The following is a 27,809-nucleotide window of genomic DNA, read 5'->3' as shown; positions in this document are numbered from 1 at the left end:
TTCATCTACTTTCCTTAGACTGGACCAAGGCATAAACCTCCTGAACTAAAGGCATAGGGTTCAATCCCAACAAGAAAGCAAAGACTCACTACTGAGAGACCAACTTCTTATAAGCTTTGGCATCATCATCATGTTTCCATTCTATAGTCTGATAGTAATCCAACTCCTTTCAAATAGAGGTAAGAGCTGAATAATATGCTAACAGAGACAGACTACGGTCACCTTGTTTACTGGTTGAGGACTCTCAGCTTGTAATTGATAAATCTTAGCCTAGTGTCTTTGCTCAAAGTAGGATGTTCTGGCTTGTTCCCATATCTCACTCGCAGTCTTTGCCCATATAAAATTCTTCTGTACACTTGGATCCATGGCTGCAAGAAGTCAAGACATCACCATACTGTTCTCCTGGTCCCACCTATCATGTTCAGCTGCCCCACTTTTAGGTTCTTGAACTCTTCAATCTAGCTTTTCCCCTAGCTGTAACATATAGTTTCACACTTTTAGCCCACTCTAGATAGTTCAGATCATTCAAAGGGATAATTTGCATCAGAATAAACATATTCTCAGCACCCATACCAGCTGTACCACGGGTTGATGTAACCCCAGATGAAGCTGAATCATCTGTTTCCATATTAAGCAGGTTCTACAAGTCAACAAGAACCACTGATGCACATAGAAATATGTCTCCACCCTATTTCTACCACCCAAAATACAAGTAGGGCACAAAACACACACCAATCTGCCTCCTAGAATGGAACCCCACTGCGGAAACACCACTACCAGCAACTAACATACCCCAAAACTCAATCTTCAATCACCATTAGGCCACACAAGGTATACATAAAAAAAAACAGCACATACCTGTCATGAGGGAGCCACACAATCCCTATACAGAACCTGTACAAAAGTAACCAGAACACAAATACAGCCTCCACAGCATCAGCTATCACCAGCTAGGGTTTCCTTGGTGTTACGACCAAGGAAGAACCCGGAGAAAACACAATCAGACTATTCTGACCAGTCCGATTGGGTTCTTTCACTTCACAGTTAAATAAAACAGAGATTTGGATGAGAAGAGATGTTATTCTGAGAAAAAAAAGCCTCCTATTATGCTCTGATACCATGTTTTCTTCTAGAAAGAAGAGAACAGGAGAGCAAGAGAGAAGAAGAGAAGAGAAGAGAAGGAGAAAAGAGAAAGGCTGTTTGGGAGCCAAAACTCAGGTTGACGGTGCCCAGCTCTCTATTATTAATAGTGAGATTAAAATAAAAATGCAGAAATTACATATTTGCCCCTGGTGGCACACCTTAATATAACAATAAATAAAAGAAACAAACAAGCTGACAGCACCCTAGAACTAACAGCATAGACGACTCTAACAGCAGGAATAACTCTCAAACTATTCTAACACTAACCTTTGGCATTTTTTTGCAGTGGTTTCCCTTAGATCAATCCCATGTTCTCACACTTGCCAGCCTGATATTGTACCATTAGACAAAGTAATGGCTCCTATGCATCTAAATACATATATGTCTATAAACAAATACACTATTTTCTGCTTGATTAGTTATAGACCATATCTGAAATGTAAGACATGAGATTCAAAATGTGGTTTAACCTGCTATTAAGATCAATCGATTTAAAGAACATTTTCATAACTTAGAATATAAAGTTGGTAAAGATTCATAATAGGTAATGATATTTCCTTTTGATTTTGTGTATTTGGGTACTATTCCTCTTTTAACTGTGCTGAGATGGATGAGTGGAAAAACTATAAAGGATAGGGGTTAGAAATAAAGTAATCCAAAGAAACAAAGGAAAAGCTCCAATAGGTGATAATAAAACGAGATAAAGCAGACTAAGATGGTTTGGTCAGGTTCATGGAAGACCACCTACAGCACCTGTGGGAAGGAGAAATCCTTTGTAAGTTGACAGGGTTGAAAAGGCTAGGGGAGGCTGTAGTAAGAAATGATTGAAGGACTCAATTTAACAATGGATATGGAACTAAACAGAAAGGAATGGTAAAATTGAAGTAGCAGACCCCATATAGTTGGGTTAAGCCTTAGATAAACAACTGATAAATTTTTCCATTTACACTAAGATCAACAACTTGATTCAAAATGATATTCAGTAAATACAGAATTGCGAAGTTGTGATCTCCCCGACTCCCCCACAAGAATAACAGATAATATCACATTCATAGAATTAGTTCAAACAAGATTTACATACTATTCGCAGCACAGGGTATGATTCTTGTCCTTTCATGAGCTTTTGTGCTTGAGCATGTTCCCATAGCTTCTGTTTGCTTGGATGAATCCTCTGAACAGCAACATGGCAGGCTTCCCTAATAGGCATCTAAGAGAAAAGGCTGTGTTACCAACAACGTTGCACAATTATTTTACAAGATGGAAATAAGTTATCCGCACATTATCAACCAAAAGGTTTTTTATTAGAAACCAAGAAATCAAGTGTCATGAAAAATAGGGAACATATTAAGCATATTATAGGTGTTACTGTGGATGTAATTTTTTTTTTAAATCAGAAACACAGAAAAGATTCATTAAATTAACAGAATGTGTACAACAAAAGTTGTGGGTAGACAAAAAGTTCACATAAACCCCACTAATTACAACACAAACCCAAGCTGACCCAACGAAGAAATTCATTAATTACAGACAAGCCCCAAAGGATATCCCACTAGCTATAATATAGCCCAGAACATAGATTGCCTTTGACTGTAGATGTAAATATTTTGCATAGAGGATGTGTCATTAAGAGAGAGCAATGTTGTCTTCTATACTGAATCAATTTTTGATGTCATTGGTAAATAAAATATCACTGGCCAGTTGAACTTCATAAATGTAGAATGAACTTTTAACTCTAATTTTATAGCAATACTGATTCACATAACGGCTGTAAACTGAGAAGCTGAACTCGAAGTAGTAAAGAAGAGGATGAACTTCATAGATGCAGAGAATGTTGAACTGTGTTAGCAGTCGACCAGGCCTTTATTTAAATATAAGTGAAGTACAAAGTACAATAAAATTACTGGTATACCCCTGATTAGTAATGGGACAACCAGAATACTTAAAACATAAACAGGATTAGGCCCCTTGGCAAAGGCCCAGTTACAAGATAAAATTAACATAAGAATGGGCTAATAGGAGACCCTATCAGCCGAACACACTCTAGCATTCTAACACTCCCCCTCAAGCTAAACATGGATATCAATCATGTTCAGCTTGCCAAGTATGTCCTTGAACTTTGTAGTTGCCAGCCTTTTTGTTAATACATCTGCAATCTGCATTTCTGATGAAGTATAAGGCACACAGAATTCCCTGAAACAATTCTCTCACTAACAAAGTGTCGATCAATTTCAATATGTTTTGTCCTATCATGTTGCACGGGATTGTTGGCAATGTTGATAGCTGCTTTATTATCACAATACAACTTGAGAGGACCCTCAGTCTTGATACCAAGCTCATTAAGGAGAGTTCAGAGCCATAAGAGTTCAGCCACCCCATGTGCCATAGCTCGGTATTCAGCTTCTGCACTTGATCAAGCCACAACATTCTGCTTCTTACTGCGCCATGTAACTAGGTTTCCTCCCAAAAATGTACAGTAACCTGAGGTTGATTTTCTGTCTCCAACAGACCCAACCCAATCAGCATCAGTGTAGGCTTCAATTTCAAGTCTACTGTTCTTCTTGAATAGAATTCCTTTCCTTGGGCAAGTTTTCAAGTATCTGAGAATTCTTTCCACTGCTCTCATATGAGTCTTTGGTGAGTGCATGAATTGACTGACAACATGCACTGCATAGGCAATGTCTGGCCTAGTGAGAGATAAGTATATCAGTTTTCCTACCAATTTTTGGTACCTTTCCTTATCACAGTATTCCTCACCCATTGATTCTTGTAATCCATGGTTCGGTTCTATTGGTGTGTCTGCTGGCCTGCACCCCATCATGCCTGTTTCTTCTAGGAGATGTAGCACATATTTTTGTTGACATATGTAGATTCCCTCTCTTGATCTCAAATTCTGAAGCTAAGAACTCCTTCAGCCTCTTCATCTCTTTCACATCATTTCCATTAATCACCATATCATCCATGTAAACAATGAGAGCTGTAAATTTTCCATCTTGCCTCCTTGTAAACAATGTATGATCTGCACTGCTCTGAGTGTACCCCACTTTCTTCATGGCTGTACAAAGTCTCTCAAACCATGCCCGGGGAGATTGCTTCAAGTCATACAAAGCTTTCCTTAATTTACACACCTCCTTTCCAACATTATATCCAGGTGGGGGTTCCATGAATACCTCTTCATGTAGATCACCATTTAGGAAAGCATTCTTCGCATCCAGTTGATGGAGTTCCCAAGAGAATTTTGCAACTAATGACAGTAAAACCCTGATTGTGTTGAGCTTTGCTACCGGGGCAAAGGTTTCCTTGTAACCAATTCCTTCCTTTTGTGTAAATCCATTTGCCACAAGTCTGGCCTTGTACCTTTCAATTGACCCGTCTTCCCTGTGCTTTACTATGAATACTCACTTGCACCCAACAGTGCCTTTCCCTTCTGGTAGGTCCACCAATTCCCACGTTCTTGTTTTCATTAGGGCTTTCATTTCTTCATTCATGGCTTCTTTCCATCTTGGATCAGATACCGCCTCTGAATATCCGGAAGGGACACATACAGAGGAAAGAGCAAACACAAAGGAATGATAGGCAAGGGATAAATGTGAGTAAGAAACATAATCAGCTATGGAATGTCGAGCAGTACAAGAACGAACAAGCTTACGGAGAGCAATAGGAAGATCCAAATCTGAATTGAGAGAGTGAGAAATACCTTGGATTGCAGAGACAGATTGATCTGAGACCAACTGGTTGCAATCATGAGGCTGAGGGCCCTTCTTCCTTCTACTGTATGTGAGTATCTCTTTCTCTTGCCTGTTGGAGTCATCAGAAGCATCAGCTGAAGTTGGAGTCTCACTAGCTTGACTCGGAATGTTACAGCTAGGTGATGAAGGGGGAGTCGAAGGTGATGAAAGGGGAACAAAAAAGAAGGGAGACTGAGAATCCTCTTCCATTCCACTAGTCTTCCCCTGAAGAGGATTCTGAGAAGACTGGAAATATGGTTGAGACTCAAAAAAAACTACATCTCTGGTGACATTTTTTCTTAGAGACAGGATCATAACACTTATACCCCTTTTGTGTAGGAGAGTACCCCAAAAATATTCCCTTTGTAGCCTTAGGATCCAGCTTGGTTTTCTTTGGATCCTTCACATGTATGAAGCATGTACATCCAAAAACCCGTGGGGGAAGAGGAAAATCTGGAAGAGTGGGACATAACACAGAGAAGGGGGTCTTCATACCCAGTACCATAGATGGCATCCGATTTATCAGGTATGATGCAGTGAGGACAACTTGAGACCAATATTGCTTGGGCACATTGTGCTGGAAAAGTAAAGCTCGAGCTGTTTCCATTAGGTGCTTATTCTTGCGCTCAACAACTCCATTTTGCTGAGGGGTGTAAGCACATGATGACTGATGTAACATGCCTTCGTCTTCCATGAATGAGTTCAGGGATCTTTCAAAGTATTCAACTGCATTGTCTGAACGGAATTGTTTAATCTTCTTCCCGAATTGTGTTTCAATCATCTTGCAAAACATCATAGCTATCCGTGGAACTTCTTCACGTCCTTTAAACAGATAAATTCAAGTGCACCGAGAATGATGGTCAATAAAACTGATAAAATAACGGAAGCCATCAAAGGAAACAATGGGTGAAGGACCCCAAACATCAGAATGGACCAAATCAAAAGAGGCTTGTATTTCATAACTAGAAATTGGATACATTGATCTGCACTATTTTGACATTTGACACACATCACAAACTAAACTTTGACTCGGAATTCCCTTACATAAATCGGGAAACAACATAGCTGTAGAGGAGATGGGTCGAATGCCCATAGACTGTCACTTCATGTTATGTTATGTTTCTCTCTGTTATGGGCCTTATTCTGCCCACTCAAGGGCCTCTCTGTAATTTATCAAAGATTAACTTAAATAAAATGTATTAGAGTGTTAGAGGGTGGTTAAGTTCGAACTCCTCATCCTCTAACTCGCCTTGCCGCAGTTCTCTCTCTCTCTCTCTCTTCTTCTCTAATCTTCTCTAATCTTCTCTTGTTAGTTTTTTCTGGTTTTCTAGCACAATCCCATACTTCTACGACTGTTTTTCAACTATAGCTAAAGAAGAAAATGACAAATGACCTAGCCTAGCATGCCACAAGTGCAGCCTAGCTCTTGACTCCACACTTTCTGGACTAGTAGTAGCAGAAGCTTGCAGTGCTGAGTTGACATCCGCATCAAAATAGTAGAGGCCCTCATACTCACAACCACTCCCAATCGTTCTCCTCGTCAATCTGCCCTGGAAGACACAGTGAGAGGGAAAAAAAGTTATACTGCAGTTCAAGTTTCTTGTAAGCTTTGAAACAGACAACAGATTTGATGTAAGACTAGGAACATGTAAGACTGATTTAAGAGAGAGATCCTTGCTTAGGTCAACCACTCCCTTTCCCGAGATGGTGGAGAGTGACCCATCAGCTACTCTCATCTTATCCTGGCCAGACAACAAATGATATGAGGAGAACAATGAGGACATGTGTGTCATATGGTCAGTGGCCCCTGAGTCAATCACCCAAGAGCTAGAATTAATGGAACTAGTTGCACTAAATGCAGAGGTTGTACCTGATTTTACAAGAGAGGTGGAAGCTAAACGATTGTTCTTCAGACGGGCAAATGCCCGGCTGAGAACCTCTACCTCACTAGCTGTAAAGCCCAAGGTACTTGGTCCGGTAGAATCAGCAACCTGCTTTGTGGTGGAGGAAGACACTGGCTGAGTACTCTGTGAGATGTCACTACTGCTGTTGGTGGCAAGATTCCCACTTGCCGTATGACCCTTATGTTGCCTTTTGTCCTTTCTCAGAGCAGCTGGCTTCAAATGAGGGTACAATACCCAACATTTCTCCTTTGTGTGTTTCTCACCACCACAATGGGTACACTTGAGGGTCTTCTTGTCTGAAAATCTGTTTCCCTTAGTGGAGACTAAAGCTGAATGTTCTCCAGATAGTTCTATTGCTTGTGTCTGGGAATCAACTTGCATCTCCTTTCTCCTTACTTCTTCATTCCTCACCAGATAGTAAACATGATGAATTTCAGGTAATTCATCTCTCCCTAGAATCTGTGACCTTACACCTTCATATATAGGGTCTAAGCCTGCCAGGAACTTGAAGGCTCTGCCCTCCTCAATCTGCTTGTCATGCCTCTCCTTATCCTTTGCATTTTCCCAATCCAATATCAAGTGATGGTCAGGTTTTTCCCAGAGGCCTTCCAGTGTTGTAAAGTATGTTGCCACAAACATGTCTCCTTGCCTTAGGGTTGCAATGTCTTGGTTCAGCCTGTAGATTCTGGCATTGTTCTTCTTTTGGCCATATGTCTTAGATACTTTCTCCCAGATTTTTGCGTCTGTAGGGAAGTGATGAACAGTTCTAGCCACCCGAGGAGTCATGGAGGCCAGCAACCAAGACATGACTGTGGCATTTTCCTTGCGCCACACAGTGTATTCAAGGCTGCTGATTTCTGATTCCTTTTTGTCTCCATCCAAATAGCCTGTGAGGTCACTAGAGGTAATGAACAATCTTGCTGAGACTGATCATTCCCTAAAGTTATACTCATCCAATAGCACACTTGTAATCTGCAAGCTATGCAGATTAGGGTTCTCCAGGTTTGAGGCCCTTGTAACAGATCTATTATCCCTAGAAGAATCTTCACCAGAAAGTGATGACATCCTAACTTCGGTCAAAGAGATTGTTCATAGTGCTGTAGGTGGTTCTGGTTAGGGCTGGCCGAAGTGGTCACAGGGTTCACAGTGCTAGTAGCACACCAGATGGGTTTCACTTAAGACTAAACCAGTTCAGGTACAGTAGCAAATGAAGGTCTGTAACTGAACCAGTTCACATAGCAGAAGTAGTGCTGATACCAGAAGAAGGGCTGATAACCGACCTGGAAATTATCTGTAACTGAAGTCGCCACAATTCTGTAAAGGTTTTGTTGATGCACCGAAGCTGCAACTGTAGAGGAGGCTATGCCTTTACCACTGTTCTGCACAAATCTGGCTAGAGCACCAAAGTTGTAACTGTAGAGGAAGCCCTCCCCCTTTCGGCTAGTGCTAGGACTGTTGGAATCAATCCTCAACTAGGTCTGTCTTGTACAGACCTCTCTTAGTAGCCAAATAGCTACTACTTGCTAAAAAAAAACTAGTAGGACATCTAGTTCTGGGTCTTACTTCCCTTGAGTCCTACAACCAAGAGAAACCCTAGGTTCGAACTTGCTGAGTTCCCTTACACTCCTAGGTCTTCACTGCAGCAACCCAGAAAGAAAGGAGAAGATGAAGGAAGGCAGCAAGAGAAGATAGTGCACCGGTTGAAACCAGGAAGGAGCTAATGCTCTGATACCATGTAAACTGAGAAGCTGAACTCAAAGTAGTAAAGAAGAGGATGAACTTCTTAGATGCAGAGAATGTCGAACTGTGTTAGCAGTCGACCAGGCCTTTATTTAAATATAAGTGAAGTACAAAGTACAATAAAATTACTGGTATACCCCTTATTAGTAATGGGACAACCAGAATACTTAAAACATAAACAGGATTAGGCCCATTAGCAAAGGCTCAGTTACAAGATAAAATTAACATAAGAATGGGCTAAAAGGAGACCCTATCAGCCGAACACACTCTAGCATTCTAACAATGGCAAGTTCAAGGTCATCTTCTGGAGGGTGTTTACTGCTTTAGATTCATATTTATAGCATCAATTTTAATAAACTATATAAAATATTTACTGTGCGATGGAATGTAAGATTGAATTATAAAAGGATCTAAGGTATGGTCAGTTCAACTAATATTCAAATTCCCCAGACTGTACACCATACCAAACTAGGAGATGAAAGCTTAAAGTTTTTCCTTCATCTATTTCAAATTCCCATACATTTTGTGAAGATACTCTTCCAGGTGATCAACTTGATCCTCAACAACATTTCATCTGGTATTGGCCATCCTGGATTGCTGCTCTGATACCAAAGATAGAATTCGATCAAAATGAGATTCTTCTAGGGAGCACTTCCTCCTGAAATAGACTACAGAGAGAGGAAGAAGAAGAAGCTAGAGAGTAATTCAAGTCTTTCTAATTCTTCTTTATGTCTCAAGGGACCTATTTATACCTCTGTACATTAGGCTTATCATACCGGTTACCAGCACATGGGGGGTGGGGGGGCTAGAGTTGGTACTGACGATGTGGCCTCCTGGTGTAGACAAACTTGATAGCCATAGGAGGTGCTACACGAGATACCTTTAGTGGGCTAATTAGTTGAAGGTCTGGTTCATGAGATGGATTACTCTGGGTCCTTTGTGTGTGTGTGTGTGTGTCAGGGTGAATGTTTACCTCGAATAACCCCAGCAATAGGCAGTACCTTATCAATGGCAATGTGGTGTTGGATTTTAATTTTTATAAATATTAATTATGGAACAAAGCGGCTCTATGCCAACTACTACATTTCTTTCTTCTCTAATGTTTCTTATTCTTCTATATTATCCTCCACAATCAAGCACAAGTCACGACCAATTTTATATTTCTAAATTAAATTCATTTTAGATTGACAAGTAGAAACCATACCATACCAGAATAATCAATTAAAACAATTTTAACATTTTAACTTTTCATGTGTTAGATTGATATGTTAGAAGGCTTGAGTGTGTTCGGCTGATAAGAATTCCTATTAGCCCATTCTTATGTTAAACTTATCTTGTAACTGAGCCTTTGCTAATGGGCCTAATCTTGTTTATGTCTTAAGTCTTCTGGGTGTCCCATCACTAATCAGGGGTATCCCAGCAATTTCTTGTACTTTGTACTTCACTTGTATATAAATAAATGCATGGACGACTGCAAGTGCAGTTCGACATTCCAGCATCTCTTATTCTTCTCCTCGTTCCTGCTACTTCAACTACAGTGGTTCAGCTTTCATGGTATCAGAGCATTGAGCACCTTCTTGGTTACTGCTGACGCCATCTCCTCTTTCTTGCTGTATCTCACCTTTTTTTTTATCTGGGTTGCTGCTGTGAAACCCTAGGGTTGCAGGAGAACAACACAAGGTTCAACCTAGGGTTTCCCTTGGTTGTAGGGCGCAAGGGAGTTAAGACCCTGAAGCTGGAGTCCTACTAGTTTCTAGTAGTTAGCGGCTATTCAGCTGCTAAGAAGAGGTCTGTATAGGACAGACCTAGTTGAGGACTGATTTCAGCAGTCCTAGTGTTGTCTGTAAGGAGGGGAACTCCCTTTACAGTTGCAGTACTCGAAGTTCAAGTGGAGTCTACATAGCACAGGTCGGTTACCAGCCCAGAACACCTTTTGCTGCTGTAACAAACTGCTTCAGAACTGTGACAGTCTTGGCAAGTCTGAAACTGTGTTGCGAGCTGTCAGGGCCTGCTAAGGTTACTTCGGCTAAACAGAACCTGCATCAGAACTGGTTCGGAAAGACCTTTACAGAACTGTGGCGACTTCAGTTACAGATCATTTCCAGGTTGGTTACCAGCCCTACTCCATCTCTGTGAACTAGTTCAGTTACAGACTTTTCCTTGCTGCTGTACTCGAACTGGTTTAGTCCAAGTGAAGCCTATCCGGTGTGCTACCAGCACTGTGAACTCTGAGGTGAAGCCTATCTGGTGTGCGATCAGCACTGTGAACTCTGTGACTACTTTGGCGAGCCCTAACCAAAACAACCCAACAGTACTGTGAACAACCCCTTGACCGAAGTTAGGATGTCATCACTATCAGGTCCTCAAACCTGGAGAACCCTAATCTGCATAGTTTGCAGATTACAAGTGTGCTATTGGATGAGTATAACTTTAGAGAGTGGTCTGTCTCAGCAAGACTGTTCATTACCTCTCGTGACCTCACAGGCTATTTGGATGAAGATAAAAAGGAACCAGAAATCAGCAGCCCTGAATACACTGTGTGGCGCAAGGAAAATGCCACAGTTATGTCTTGGTTGCTGGCCTCCATGACTCCTCGGGTGGCCAGAACTGTTCATCATTTTCCTACAGCCACTAAAATCTGGGAGAAAGTATCTAAGACATATGGCCAAAAGAAGAATAATGCTAGAATCTACAGGCTGAACCAAGACATTGCAGCCTTAAGGCAAGGAGACATGTCTATGGCAACATATTTTGCAACACTAGAAGGTCTCTGGGAAGAGCTTGACCATCACATGATTTTGGATTGGGAAAATGCCAGGGATAAGGAGAGGCATGACAAGCAGATTGAGGAGGGCAGAGGCTTCAAGTTCCTAGCAGGCTTAGGCCCTATATATGAAGGTGTAAGGTCACAGATTCTAGGGAAAGATGAATTACCTAAGCTTCATCATGTTTACTACCTGGTGAGGAATGAAGAAGTAAAGAGAAAGGAGATGCAGGTTGACTCCCAGACACAAGCAACAGAAATATCTAGACAACATTCAGCCTTATTCTCCACTAAGGGAAGCAGATTTTCAGACAAGAAGACCCTCAAGTGTACCCATTGTGGTGGTGAGAAACACACAAAGGAGAAATGTTGGGTCTTGTACCCTCATCTGAAGCTAGCTGCTTTGAGAAAGGAAAAAAGGCAACATAAGGGCCACACAGCAAGTGGGAATCTTGCCACCAACAACAGTAGTGACATCTCACAGAGTACTCAGCCAGTGTCCTCTTCCACCACAAAGCAGGTTGCTGATTCCTCTGGACCAAGTACCTTGGGCTTTATAGCTAGTGAGGTAGAGGTTCTCAGCCGGGCATTAGCCCGTCTGAAGAACAATCCTTTAGCTTCCACCTCTCTTGCCAAATCAGGTACAGCCTCTGCATTTAGTGCAACTAGTTCCATTAATTCTAGCTCTTGGGTGATTGACTCAGGAGCCACTGACCATATGACACATATGTCCTCATTATTCTCCTCATATCATTTATTGTCTAGCCAGGATAAGATGAGAGTAGCTGATGGATCCCTCTCCACCATCTCGGGAAAGGGAGTGGTTGACCTAAGCAAGGATCTCTCTCTTAAATCAGTCTTACATGTTCCTAGTCTTACATCAAATTTGCTGTCTATTTCAAAACTTACAAGAAATTTGAACTGTAGTATAACTTTTTTTCCCTCTCATTATGTTTTCCAGGACAGATTGACGAGGAGAACGATTGGGAGTAGTCATGAGTAAGAGGGTCTCAACTATTTTGATGTAGATATCAGTTCAGCACTGCAAGCTTCTGCTACTACTGGTCCAGAAAGTGTGGAGTCAAGAGCTAGGCTACACTTGTGGCATGCTAGGCTAGGTCATTTGTCTTTTTCTTCTTTACAATGTTGTTTCCCGATTTATGTAAGGGCATTCCGAGTCAAAGTTTAGTTTGTGATGTATGTCAAATTTCAAAACAATGCAGATCAATGTATCCAATTTCTAGTAATGAAATTCAAGCCCCTTTTGATTTGGTCCATTTTGATGTTTGGGGTCCTTCGCCCATTGTCTCCATTGATGGCTTCCGTTATTTTATCAGTTTTATTAACCATTATTCTCGGTGCACTTGGATTTATCTGTTAAAAGGACGTGAAGAAGTTCCACGGATAACTATGATGTTTTACAAGATGGTTGAAACACAATTTGATAAGAAGATTAAACAATTCCGTTCAGACAATGCAGCTGAATATTTTGAAAGATCCTTGAACTCATTCATGGAAAACGAAGGCATGCTACATCAATCATCATGTGCTTACACCCCTCAGCAAAATGGAGTTGCTGAGCGCAAGAACAGGCACCTAATGGAGATAGCTCAAGCTCTACTTTTCTAGCACAATGTGCCCAAGCAATATTGGTCTCAAGCTGTTCTCACTGCATCATACCTGATAAATCGGATGCTATCTAAGGTACTGGGTATGAAGACCCCTTTCTCTGTGTTGTGTCCCACTTTTCCAGAATTTCCTCTTCCCCACGGGTTTTTGGATGTACATGCTTCATACAAGTGAAGGATCCAAAGAAAACCAAGCTGGATCCTAAGGCTACAAAGGGAACTTTTTTAGGTTACTCTCCTGCGCAAAAGGGGTATAAATGTTATGATCCTCTTAATTGCACTATTACATTTTTCCCTTCCTTTTGTGTTTGTCAGGATCTCAAGACGGGGAAGAAGATTGGTGGGGGGCATGAGGTTGGTGGATTGTATTACCTTGACAGTGGTGGACCGTCAGTTGCACTTCAAATTTCGCTCACTCATCTACAATGGCATGGTCGATTGGGACATCCATCTCTAAAGGCATTCAAGATACTAGTTCTGTCTTTGAGTCATTTGTCGTCTTTATAGTGTGAGTCGTGTCAGTATGGAAAATATCGTTGGGTTCCCTTTAGTCCTAGAGTTGATAGTCGTATGTTAAGTCCTTTTGCTTTGGTTCATTCAGATGTTTGGGATCTGATTAAAATACAGTCTTATAATGGTTACAAGTATTTTGTCACTTTTATTGATGATTGTTCAAGGATGACATGGATTTATTTAATGAAAGAAATGAGTGAATTATATTCCATTTTTCAAAAATTCCATTCTAAAATGCGTACATAATTTTGTGTTCCAATCAAAGTTCTTCGTTCAGATAATAGTCGTGAATAATTTCTTATTTCCTTTCAATAGTATTTAGAACAGCATGACATCATTCATCAAACTTCATGTGCATCCACTCCTTAGCTAAATGGGGTGGCTAAACTAAAGAACCGTCATCTCCTTGAAACTGCTCGATCTATTCTACATCATATGAGTGTTCCTAAACGATTTTGGAGTGATGTTGTACTTACTACTTGTTTCCTTATTAATCGGATGCCCTTCTTCATTCATCATGGTCGGTCTCCCTTTTCTATTTTGTTCCCCACCTTGTCTCCCTTTCCATTAACACCCCAATCTTTGGCTGTGTGTGCTTTGTTCACAATTTGAGTCCTGGGATAGACAAACTGGATGCACGCTCTATTAAGTGTGTCTTTCTTGGCTACTCTCGAACCCAGAAAGGGTATAAGTGTTACAATCCTATTACTTGTAAGCGCTATGTCTGTCCTGATGTCACCTTTTTTGAGTCTGTCCCTTCTTCTCGGGACCTGAAGTATCGGTATCTCCACCTTTGCTTCCTCTTCCTCTTCCAGTCCGTGATCCCGTTTCGGTTGTTCCAATTAGGGCTGACCCTTCGCCTCCTCTAGTGCAAATCCCCACTGAACGACCATCGATCCGGCACATGTATACTCATTGACAGACACCATCTCCTTCTCCAGCTTCTACCTTTTTTGCAGATCCTGTTGTTGCTCCAGTCCCAGAACCTTCAGGACTTGATCTTCCCATTGCTTTACGGAAAGGTAAATGTGGTTGTACCCTTCATCCTATTTCCAGTTTTGTTTCAGTCTCTCGCCTTTCCGCTTCACATTGCCAGTTTGTTTCACTGTTGTCATATATTTCTATACCTAAGAATGTCTAGGAGGCTCTTACCTCACCTAGGTGGCGGCAGGCAATGGAGGAGGGACTCTTTGCCCTTCAACATACTCAAATGTGGGAGTTCACTACTCTTCCTACCAATAAGCATGTTGTGGGTTGTAAATGGATGTATACTGTTAAATACTTGCCGGATGGTAGTGTGGAGCGTCTGAAAGCCAAACTTGTTGCTAAAGGTTATTCATAGTTGTATGGGGTGGACTATAAGGAGACCTTCTCCCCAATGTCTAAGATTGGCTCTGTCCATGTCTTAATTTCCCTGTCAGTTATGTATGATTGGCCCTTGTTTCAACTTGACATTAAAAATGCCTTCCTTCATGGTGACCTTATGAAAGAGTTATATATGGAGCAACTACCTAGGTTTGTTGCTCAGGGGAAGGATGGTAAGGTGTGCAGATTGAAAAGGGCAATTTATGGGTTGAAACAATCGCCTCGTGCTTGGTTTGGGAAGTTTAGTGAAATGGTGAAGAATTTTGGAATGAAACAATGTCAGGTTGACCACTCTATGTTCAATTATAATTCAAAAGTCAGAAAGATTTTATTAGTGTTCTATGTGGATGGTATTGTCATAACTGGCAATGAAAAATTGGGGATTGAAAAACTAAAGGTCTTTCTGCAAAACCATTAGCAAACAAAAGACCTTGGGACGTTGAAGTATTTCTTGGGTATAGAAGTTGCCAGATCAAAAGAAGGTGTAAACCTGTGCCAAAGAAAATATGTTCTTGATCTGCTAGATGAAACAGGATTGTGGGATGCAGTTCTTAGAATTATAAGGTACCTGAATGGAGATCCAGGCCGTGGGTTATTGTACAAACTAGGAGGAAGACTTGAGGTAATTGGGTATACAGATGCAAATTGGATAGGCTTAGTGTTGGATAGAAGATCTACTACAGGTTATTGCACATTTCTTGGAGGAAATCTTTTGACATGGAAGAATAAGAAGCAGACGGTTGTGGCAAGGAGTAGTGTTGAAGCCGAATACAGAACCATGGCACACACTACATGTGAATTAGTATGGCTGAGGAATCTCCTACAAGAAATCAGGTTCTCCATGGACAAACCTATGAAATTGTACTGTGACAATCAAGCTGCACTCCACATCTCATCTAACCCTATTTTTCATGAGAGAACAAAGCACATAGAGATTGATTGTCACTTTGTGAGGGAGAAGGTCCTTACTAGAGAGATAAGTACAGAACATGTGAGCTCAGGTGATCAATGGGCAGATTTGTTTACAAAAGGCTTAAGCTCAGGGAGAGTGAACTATATATGTAACAAGCTGGGATTATATGACATATATTCTCCAGCTTGAGGGGGGGTGTTAGAGCTAGCTGAATAAGGGTAGATTAGTATTTTATTTCTGTTATGTGCTTATGTGGCAGTTTTAATAGAGACTTCCTATCCCATACTTAAGTGGGGGCAGTTTAGTCTTTGTACAACTAATTAGAGGCTAATCTACATTATGGTCGACTGATAGGGTTTAGCTATCAGATTCAACTGTTCTTCTTCCTTCTTCTTCTTCTTCTTCTTTCTCCCTTTCTCTCTACTGGTTCGAACTACCTAAACAAAACTGTCAAAACAGAGAGTAAGAGGTAAATTAAGACCGGAGTGAAAACCAGCAGAAGGCAATAAAGTGAAATTGAATTTTGATGGGAGATCCTTTGGATATCTAGGTCTTTCAAGAGTAGGAGTATTCAGAAATTTTGAAAGGAGGATACTGGGTATGTTCTCAGGACCGATTGGCACCGGAAAATCACTGAAGGCTGAACTTTTGGCATTACTACAAGGCTTAAAGCTAGCCTAACAGTTAGGATACAGGCACACTGAGGTGGAAGGGGACTCAAAAGTAGTCATTTCCTGGGCAGCAAACAGCAGCCATACCCCGTGGACGTTTAAACATGTGATTAGGGAAGTAGTGACGATTGCAAAGGAGGTTGAGGCTGAATTTAATTGGGCTCGAAGGAGTGCAAATGTGCTATCTGATTGTCTAGAAAAACAAGGGGCATTGAGACAGCAATTATTTTGGGCTGCACTGTAATGAGGGATAGAAAAGAGTGATTAAAGGGATCATCAGTCCCATCACCAAGTTGTATAAACTGTTTACAATCTGAATTTTAAATAAAATACATGTTTACTAAAAAAAAAAAAAACGTCCAGGCCCTTTTCTTTATCTTGTTAAATCTTCAACACATTAATTTGCCACCAAAATTGATTAATGGTTTGTCTACAAACCCTCAGAAACTGTGAGGTACATATATTAAGGTCACCACTTGTGATTTTTTGATATATAAAGGCACATACTCAAATACTGGTATTTAGAAACTCCTCCACCGCCAATAATTTGCTTATGAATAAAACAAACAATATTGTGACAGTAAAATGCATTTGCCATCATATGACATGAATAATACCTTCCAGTTAAAAAGCCCTGCAGCAGAAAGATGGTCACACCTTTGGTACTTTTCTGTATGCTTTCCTGAATCATGAACAGTATCAAGTTCTTCCAAGCTTTTCAGGAAGCTCATTGTATCTGAAAGACCATGAAGATCTCCATGAAGAATCTCAAAGTCTTTATTGCATCTAGCACAACAAATGGAAAGATGTTGTCTACAGAAGCATAGATGTAAATCTTGAGAGGATAAAAATTCACCAATAATTTAAAAGAAAATAAATATTTAAAAAAAAAAACTCACGACGTCGTAAGATTGTTTTTCTCCCTCATTTCAGTGTTTGACAATGTAGTGCATAGACCATGTTCATTTTCGTCAAGTGCATACCAGTCTGGAATGCAGATATCCCTACCAGAGGCTCTTTGTAGTTGATATCCAAGTATTATGGCATCACGTAATCTCCTTGCCCCACTAAACTGCATTTGGACAAGTGAGTTGAAAACAAAAATATCAAAATCAGTAATAGTATATAGACATATTAGCAAAGGAGTCCAATCACATTAGTCTAGATCATAGTCTTGTGAGGTATGATTGTGGGATTAACCCTAATCATATTCCAGCATAATGGCCTTCAATCAAATAAAATAAGAAACTATAAAGAGCTTTAAAATTTAATAAAAACCAAGGAGAAGAATAAAAATCAAAGCTACTTGCAAATGACGTAAAAATGGAGTATGAAATCAAAATTAATGATATTGAGCTAAATATTTCATTATGAACACTTGTATTCTATAGGACTATTGTATACTTTTGCATCTAGTCAAGAAAGGTGTTAGAGCTAGCCGAATAAGGGTAGATTAGTCATTTTATTTCTGTTAAGCTCGGTGCTTATGTGGCAGTCTTAATAGTGACTTCCAGTCCCATACTTAAGTGGGGGCAGTTTAGCCTTTGTACTACTAATTAGAGGCTAATCCATATTAAGGGTCGACTGATAGGGTTTATCCTATCATGTTTGACTGTTCTCTTCATCTTCTTCTTCTTCTTTTCTCCTGGTTCGAACAACTGTAGCTACAGAACAAACATTCCTCTTTTTTTCGTGTAGAGTGCTGTCACCATGGGTGTAACAGCTGTGGTGGTTGAGTAGGTGCAGTGGTGGTGGTCTGAACCCTCTAATGAGCAGTTTCAAGAGGGATTCCTTGTGGTTTTAAATCTGCATGTTAGCAGTACAGTGGTGGTTGAAGTGGCCGAATGTATGCTAAGGCCAGTACTTGGTGATTGCAAGTGTGCTTGTGTGGTAGCTAACGAACTGTAGTGCAGTGGTTGGAACTGTTTTTTTTTTGTGAGTGACGGGCAGAACCGACTTTGTAGACTGGAATGGCTTTGATGGGAGATCTGAGTGGTGACCAGAAATCGAGTGTCATGATTTCCTCTGATTTTTTAAATGTCCAAATGACCTCCATTAAACTTAATGGTGAGAACTATGTACCATGGGCCAAGTCAGTGGAAGTTTTTCTCAAGGCAAAGAGGAAAGTGAAGCATGTGACGGAAGATAAACACCCTGCTAACTCTTCAGGGTTTGATGACTGGGAACAGGAAGATGCCCAAATCATGACATAATTATGGAACAATATGGAACCCAAAATAAGTGCCAACTTTATGTTCTTAGATATAGCTAAGGACATATAGGAACATGCCAAGAAGCTTTATTCTGGGCAGGATAATACTACAAGGGTATATCAGCTCTATTAGGAGTATTTCGATCTGCAGCAAGGGAAAAGAACCTCTGAAATGAACTCAATGTCTATCATCCCCTCACTCCAGATGTTAAGGTTCAGCAACAATAGAGGGAACAACTAGAAGTCACTAGGTTCTTAGTGGGGTTGAAATCAGAATATGAACCAGTTAGGGCCCAAATATTAGGGGGCTCTACTCTTCCAACACTTGAGGAAGTGTTTGCACGACTTCGTAGGATTTCTTTGGGGCCTACAGAGACTCCCACATAGTCTAACAGATCAGCATTTGTGATAACCAGAGGAGGTGGACGTGGTACTAAAAGGGGAGGACATGCCTCCCGAGGAGGTCGTGGTGGTTCCGTATTTGGCCGTGGTGGTGGTCGTGACTCAGGGGGAGGCCGTGGTAAAGGAAAAAGTAACTCTACAAGGAAGTGTACCCATTGTGGCAGGGATGGACATTCGATGAATTTCTGTTATGATCTCCATGGCCCTCCTTCTACATGGGCCAATCATGCAGTAGCTGGTGGGGTTGATGTCAGTGATAACCAACAGGCAAATCTAACTCCTTCCACATCTACATTTGTTTCTAGGAAGGAGATGGTGAGTGTACCGCGTGAAGAGTATGAACAGTTCCTCCAGACTACTTCACAACATACTACTGCCACCCCTGCCCACTTAGGTATAGCTTGTCTGTCAACCAAACCCTCTCCCTGGATTATTGACTCTGGAGCCTCTGATCACATGACCGGGACTCGAGTTGTGTTCTCTTCCCTCTCTGAAACTTCCACATCTCAAACTATTACCCTTGCCGACGGTTCCTCTTCTCCCATCTGTGGTGTTGGTAATGTTGACACAACTTCTCTTTCTTTATCATCTGTTCTATATGTCCCTAAGTTTCCATTCAATCTTATGTTTGTTAGTAAATTAACCAAGACTCTTAATTGCTCTATTACATTTTTCCCTTCCTTTTTTGTTTTTCAGGATCTCAAGATGGGGAAGAAGATTGGTGGGGGGGAATGAGGCTGGTGGATTGTATTACCTTGACGGTGGTGGATCGTCAGTTGCACTTCAAACTTCACTCACTCCTCTACAGCGGCATTGTCAACTAGGACATCTATCTCTCAAGGCACTCAAGATACTGGTCCCATCTTTGACTCATTTGTTGTATTTACATTGTGAATCGTGTCAATGTGGGAAACATCGTCGTGTTTCCTTCAGTCCTAGAGTTGAGAGTCGTATGTTGAGTCCTTTAGCTTTGGTCCATTCAGATGTTTGGGGCCCGGTTAAAATAGAGTCTTATAATGCTTACAAGTATTTTGTCACTTTTATTGATGATTGTTCAAGGATGACATGGATTTATTTAATGAAAGAAAGGAGTGAATTATTTTCCATTTTTCAAAAATTCCATGCTGAAATACGTATACAATTTGGTGTTCCAATCAAAGTTCTTCGTTCAGATAACAGTCATGAATACTTTCTTACATCCTATCAACAGTATTTAGAACAGCATGGCATCATTCATCAAACTTCATGTGCATCCACTCCTCAACAAAATGGGGTGGCCGAACGAAAGAATCGTCATCTCCTTGAAATTGCTCGATCTATTCTTCATCAAATGTGTTCCTAAATGATTTTGGAGTGATGTTGTACTTACTACGTGTTTCCTTATTAACCGGATAACCTCCTTCATTCTTCATGGTCGGTCTCCCTTCTCTACCTTGTTCCCCACCTTGTCTCCCTTTCCATTAACACCTTGTATCTTTGGTTGTGTGTGCTTTATTCACAATTTGAGTCCTAGAATAGACAAGCTGGATGCACACACTATTAAGTATGTCTTTTTTGGCTACTCTCGGACTCAGAAAGGGCACAATTGTTACAATCCCATTACTCGAAAGTGCTATGTCTGTCCCCTTCTTCTCGGGACCTGATGTATCCGTGTCTCCACCTTTGCTTCCTCTTCCTCTTCCAGTCAGTGATACCATTCTGGGTGTTCCAGTTGGGGTTGACCCTTCACCTCCTCCTGTGCAGCTCCTTACTGAACGACCACCGATCCGGCACGTGTATACTCATCGATAGACACCGGCTCCTCCTCCAGCTTCTACCTTGTCTGCGGATCCTGTTGTTGGTCCTGTCCCTGAACCTTAAGGACTTGATCTTCCCATTGCTTTAAAAAAAGGTAAACGTAGTTGTACCCTCCATCCCCTTTCCAATTTTCTTTCAGTATGTCGCCTTTCTGCTTCACATCGCCAGTTTGTTTCACTATTGTCATCTATTTCTATACCTAAGAATGTTCGAGAGGCTCTTAGGTCACCTGGGTGGTAGCAGGCAATGGAGGAGGAACTCTCTGCCCTTCAACATACTCACACGTGGGAGCTCACTACTCTTCCACCTGGTAAGCATGTTGTGGGTTGTAAATGGGTGTATATTGTTAAATACTTGCCAGATGGTAGTGTGGAGCGTCTGAAGGCCAGACTTGTTGCTAAAGGTTATTCACAGTTGTATGGAGTGGACTGTATGGAGACCTTCTCTCCAGTGGCTAAGATTGGCTCTGTCCGTGTCTTAATTTCCCTAGCAGTTATGTATGATTGACCCTTTTTTCAACTTGACATTAAAAATGCCTTCCTTCATGTGACCTTATGGAGGAGGTATATATGGAGTAACTACTTGGGTTTGTTGCTCAAGGGGAGGATGGTAAAGTGTGCAGACTGAAAAAGGCAATTTATGGGTTGAAACAATCACCTCATGCTTGGTTTGGGAAGTTTAGTGAAGTGGTGAAGAGCTTTGGAATGAAACAATGCCATGTTGACCACTCTTCAGAACGCATAGTAATTTGAAAAATAGCAATTTTATTTATTAATAACATTAAATTTCCTCTCAAAACACAGCAAATCAACATATCTAATATACTAGTATTTCAATTATATTAACTTCAATACTTTCAAAAATTATACTAATGTAATAAGTATTTAATAGAGAAATTTCATGTCAATTTAGCAACTTAAGAAGGTTATAATTTTATAGAGTAAATATGTTTTAGGATTTCATTTTTTTTTTACAACATAAAGAAAGTTGTTTATGGGTAAAAAGAGGTTTAAGGGTATTTTATTTTATTTTTTCATTGTTAAAGATTTAAAGGTGTTTTTTTTTTTGTTAAGGGTTTAAGGGTATTTCAGTCATCAAACATTTGATGATTTTACATAAGAGAACAACTGGCATTATAATATGCTTATATCCATGACATCAGCAGTTGTTAGATTTCTAATGGTAAAGTAACAGAAGGGATGTATGAGACCCTCTATCCCCAAAGGTCAGTCGAAGGTTTAATGGCAGGTCAAAGTTAAGAGGGAACTTTCAAGACCTTTTCTGAAATCACAGGGGAGGTTTAAGGGATTTACCCTAATTTTATATGATAATTTTTTTATCAGAAAAAAAATGATTAATTTATTAATGGGAGGTAAAAGTTACAACAGCTTGGGGATCCATCCACCCGGAAATACAAATGTCCAAAAATTAAATTACAATAGAACCCAGGATAACTGCTGCCTCAAAACCCCTTTCTTTACTAGAGCATCGGCCATCCATTAGCTGTCCTACGAATCCAATTGGAGGAAGCATTCATGTCCCCTCTCAAGATGTCTATATCCCTTAAGGCATGTCTGTAAACACACGGAACATTGTGACTATAAGTGATCCAAGAAATAACCACTTTTGAGTTTTGAGTCGCCTTCAACTTCCAAGTTTCTGAAATTGGAATTCTTAGCAAGTTTTAGGCCTTGTAACAGCGCCATCAGTTCAGCCTTAAGAGAATCCCCTTCTCCTATGGGTCCTGAATACACAGCCAGTGGTGGCTTCGTTTCCATCATCTCTCTTTCCTTTTGTTTTGAAGAGTAGACCACCTCATTCCAAGCCCTTATTATATCAGTCGTAAAACAATGGAAGATGTCCAAGGTTTTTGTCCAATGAGCCATTCTAATTTTTATTAATTCCTCCTTTGACCTAATATTCTCATTAAATATTCTTGAATTTCTCTCCTCCCAAATAGACCATACTACAGCAGCTCTAACTGCCTTCCACATTGTTCTTCCTCTTTTTGTTGGCTGCCTTAGGAAATTTGGGCTGAAGAGGCTCACTACACCCTGAGGATACATCCACCTGCAACCAAAAAGAGAACAAAAATACTCCCAAATATACAACACAAAAGGACAAGAGATTAGTAAGTGGGGTAAGGATTCACCATTTGCAAAACAAAGAAAGCACATATGTGGGGACAGACATATATTCAGTCTCCTCTTTTGAAGCATATCACAGGTGTTTACCTTTCCAAGAAAAACCTCCTATCACATTGCTTGAACTTTAGGTGGTATGGGCTTACTCCAAATTTCTTTCACCGGGAAATTCTCTCCCACCTCCAAAGGTTGTAAGAGTGAATTGAAAAATGAGGTGCAAGTGAATATACCGTCAGGGATGTACTCCATATTCTAGTGTCCTCCATGGTTTGGATCAAGAAAACAAACTGGAGTTTTATCCAATAACTGAATAAGGGCCTCACATTCATTATCTCCCAGCCCCCTTATGAACCCGAAATCCCAACTCACACCCACTGAAGAATAAGTGGCAAATCTTGATATTGGACGATTCTTGTGGTCAGATACTGAATAAAGGCCCGGAAAAAGGGAACTAATAGGAGCATCAGTCATCCATATATCTTCCAAAAGAGAATCCTCGACCCACACCCCACACCCTACCTGTTAAAAGTGATACAGGTTGGGTATAACTTTTGGATTTCTTTCCATGGAGAACTTGAGGTAGAGGAGGTCCACCTTTGCATCCTAGCATTGCTCATCATCCCATGAATGCTTTCAATGACCTTGTGCCATAGCCTATCTCTTTCCAATAGAAAGCTCCAGAGCCACTTTCTCAATAAGGTTGTATTCCTAAGAACCAAGTTCTCTATAGTCCCCCCTTCTCCTTTGCTTTACTAACTTGTTCTCACTTTACCAAATGGTCCCTCTTCTTATCCTATGCTCTCAGAGAAAGTCCCTCATGAGCTTTCCTAGATGACCTGCTATCCTAGAAGGTATTCTAAAGGTGGACAGAAAATAAATTGGGAGGTGGATAAAGTTTCTCTAATCAGAGTAATCCTCCCACCCATCGAAATGTAGTTCCTCTTCCAAAGGGCCAGCTTCTTAGTGAATCTCTAGACCACCAGTTTCCAAAACACTTCAGATCTTGGGATCCCTCCTAGAGGCAATCCAAGATACTCCATAGGCCATTGTCTAACCTCACACCCTAGTATCTCCACCAAACTACCCAAATCTTCCTCCTCCACATTGATGCCTACTATACAACTATTTCCCAAATTCACCTTCAATTTTGAGATGGCTTCAAAAGAGTTAATAAGCTCTTTTAGATTTCTAAGATTTTCATGATCACCACCCTCACAAAAAAGGAATGATATCATTTGCAAATTGCAAATGAGAAACCGTCACCTCAAGACATCCAATCCATCACCCTCTAAACAGGTTGTTTTGTCGACCTTGATAATCATTTTACTCAACACCTCTACTATTAGGGTGAAAAGGAAGGGAGATAAGGGGTCACCTTGCCTCAAACTCTTTTTGCTGGAAAGAAATCTCTAGCTACACCATTTATGAAGATTGAATAATTCATTGAACTCAAACACCCCTTAATCCACAATCTCCATCTCTCCTCCAAGCCAACTCTCTCTAGAATCTCCAAAAGAAATGACCAATCAACAAAGTCATAGGCCTTCTCTAGATCCAACTTACACACCACACCCTATCCACCCTTTTGCCTTTTTTTTTTTGCTACACACTCATTTCCTTGATGTAAGGAGGTTTTTGGCGCTATTGAAATCTGAATATGAACCAGTTAGAGCACAAATACTAGGTGAATCTGCTCTTCCCTCTCTTGATGAGGTCTTTTCCCGACTCCAAAGAATTTCTATTAGACCTTCAAAGAGTCCTACCCTCTTTGATAGGTCTGATTTTGTGGTGGCAAGAGGGGGAGGTTGTGAGAATAGAGGTGGTGGAGGTGGACGTGGAGTCCAAGGGAGCCGAGGTGGTCCTATGCTTAATTGTATTGGTAGAAGAGGTAGAGGTCGAGATTCAGAGCGAGGTTGTGGTCAAGGACAGAGCAATGGTCCTAGGAAGTGCACATATTGTAGACTAAAGGGACATACTATCAATTTTTATTATGATATACATGGCCCACCAATAGTTTTCAAGGTGGCAAGGTGCCCTTGGAGGCTCACCTTGCCTAATCACCAATCAATCTTATACAATTTGTTATAAAATATTTATATTCTTAGCTTTTTGAGGTTATAATTATAAAATAAACATTATTAAACTAAAATATTCATTTTGAGTGTTTATATACTAATTTGTTTTTATTATTTCCTTATTCGTTAGAGTTTAATCAACATAAATAATGCTAAATGTTGTATCGAACCCACAAAGACTTAAAAAGCTGAACCAATAAGGAATAACTTAAAATGTTGTCTAATCAACACACTATTGTATTGAACCCACAAAAAATAGGCGTTCAGCCCCTATATTTTTCTGAAATTTTTTCTTTCTTCTTTTTCTTCTCATGAATATGTTGGATTATGTTGATTTTCTATACTTTAACATGAAGTTTATACTTTTCTTATGAAAAATGTGGATAGTTATTAAGGAAATATGGTTATGGAACCTAGGAAACTACCCTAGGATATATGTTTTTTACTTAAACCCCCTGCCGCCTAGCCTCACCTTGACGCCTTGAAAACTATGGGCCCACCCCCTAGGTGGACCAATCATGCTATGACCATTGTTTAAAATGTCCCTAATTTCCCTAATATTTCCAAGCCATATTTCCATTTCCATGGGTAGCAACACGAAATTTTACTGGAATCGACATTTCCCCAATGAACACTACTAGACCTACGTGGAGTACAAGAGATAGTATCCACGACATATTTCCATTTTCACTTCCATGGGTAGCAACATGAAATTTTACTAGAATTGACATATTCCCTAGTGAACACTATCAGTACTATGTGGAGTACAAGAGATAGTATTATAACATAAGTTGGTAACAATATTGTAGATATGTGAAGTAACAAGTTATTGTCCACCTAACTTACATGATTACAACTTTGAGCTAGCTCAATATTCATTTCAAACATGAAGTTAAATAATAGTTTTTGTTTTTGTAGTAGATTATTTGGCTGATCTATTACAACCAGTTGTTACATTTTCTATGAGTTTAAATTTTACTTTAACTAACTCTATCAGGAAGTTCTAAATTTTAAGGTTTACAAGGCAACTTCAAAACATATTCTTTTGTCTATAACCTTAGTTTCTTACTTTTGTTTAATAATTTGGAACAAGATAATAATTTAAAAAGGTGTACCTATGCTTCTTTTGTCAAGAGGCAAGAGAGCCATCGGCTAAGGTGATTTTATCACGACTAGGGAGCAAATCATATGAAACAAACAAAGTAGAAAGGTTGGTCATGTGATCAGAAGCACCTGAGTCGATGATCCAAGGGGTCTTAAGATTACCTAAGGTGGTTGCATGGTTAGGAGAAGCTCTTATACCTGAGTGAGCAAATGCAGAGGTGGTTGGACTTCCTGAAGGGTTGGAAGATGAAGTTACACCTTCGAGATGACTGATCATCTTCCCAAATTTTTCATACTCAACTTTCATGGCCGCCAACTATGCACAGGCAGACTCAACTTCAGTATCTGTACCAGTGGCAACATTTGCACTCCCTGTCTTTCTACTATCATGTTTCTTCTGGAATCGAACAGGAATGTAGAGAAGATGGGCCGAATGGCCCATAGGCTGTTATTCTATGTTATATTTATGTTCTCTGTAATGGGCCTTATTCTGGACCCAAACTCTTCTATGCTCTATTTTTTGTAATTTCTTGTCCAACCAAGGGCCTCTCTTGTAATTACTCAAAGATTAACTTAATAAAAGTGTATTAGAGTGTTAGAGGGAGGTTAAGTTCGAACCTCTCAGCCTCTAACCCTCCTTGCCGTAGCTCTCTCTCTTACCTTCTCTAATCTTCTCTTGTTTGTTCTTCTAGTTTTCTTTCACAATCCCATACTTCTAAGGCTGTTTTTCATCTAGGAACAAGACTGGGATGTAATTTCCAGCACTTGTCTTTAGTGTGCTTTGGCTTCTTGCAATTTCACATACAACCTCCTTCTTTCCAGAGCCACTAGGAGCCCCTACAACTCCTTTTGGTTTAACCCCCATATTTGCAAAGTGATCACTAGTGCCAACCCCTTGAACTTGTACCTGTCTTCTGCTTTCTTCACTGCTGACCAAAGCATATGCTTGTGACAATGAGACACTTTCCTTGGATAAAATATTTTGTTTTGTGATGTCATATTCAGGGTTTAGTCCAGTTAGGACCTCAAAAACCCTATTTCTTTCAACTAATTTCCTATAGGTTTCTGCATCATTGGAAGTGTCCCAAGTCACAGCCTCTATTAGATCAATTTCTTGCCACAGAGATTTCAGTGTTGAGAAGTATACCGCAAGGGATTTCTCCCCCTGTCTTAAATTCTTCACATCACTCCTCAGTTTATAGGCTCTGGTTACATTTTGTTTCTGGGAGTAGGTTTCTACAACACTATCCCAAATTTCCTTAGCTGAGTTCATCCATAGATAATGTTGACTAATCTGTGGCTGCATTGAATTCACCAGCCACCCAATAACGGTGTAATTCTCTTGCATCCATTTCTCATAAGAGAGATCATCCTCTGGGGGAGCCTTTTTGCTCCCGGAGATAAACCCCCACTTTCCTCTACTGCAAATATAAATTTTCACAGATTGTGACCATGCCAGATAGTTAGTCCCATCTAGTTTAACCATGGTCACAGTCAACAAAGAATCAGCTGAGGTTCCCAAAGTATGTCCATATTCAGCAACATTCTTACTCTCAATATCTGAGGAGCCCATCATGTAAAAACTTCAATTAGGGTTTCAGTCAACTTCTATTAGTGTACTGATTGTTGATGAACTCAGATTGGGTTAAATTGGCAACAAAACACAGCAACTCACAAGGCCAGTTCAGACCTGACAGCCGTGAGAACCA

The 27,809-nt window shown here is 40.3% G+C and overlaps 1 protein-coding gene across 1 annotated transcript in view; it reads right to left on the bottom strand.

The window, feature by feature from the left end:
• Nucleotides 1-27,809, bottom strand: part of LOC148852579 (L-arabinokinase-like) — a 138,311-nt gene that overhangs the window by 71,887 nt on the left and 38,615 nt on the right. Inside the window, exons 12-14 of the mRNA XM_088945832.1 lie at nucleotides 17,266-17,438; nucleotides 16,984-17,152; nucleotides 2,225-2,350 (exon numbers count right to left, since the gene is read on the bottom strand). Of these exons, the coding sequence (XP_088801958.1) occupies nucleotides 2,225-2,350; nucleotides 16,984-17,152; nucleotides 17,266-17,438 (468 nt within the window). The remainder of the gene's footprint in view (nucleotides 1-2,224; nucleotides 2,351-16,983; nucleotides 17,153-17,265; nucleotides 17,439-27,809) is intronic.

The sequence above is a fragment of the Nelumbo lutea genome, chromosome 5 (genome assembly GCF_056320005.1).
Source record: "Nelumbo lutea isolate HS-2025 chromosome 5, American lotus-T2T, whole genome shotgun sequence".
NCBI lineage: Eukaryota > Viridiplantae > Streptophyta > Magnoliopsida > Proteales > Nelumbonaceae > Nelumbo > Nelumbo lutea.
The sequence above is the reverse complement of the archived record's forward strand: the minus strand, read 5'-3'. Positions and strand labels throughout refer to the sequence as shown.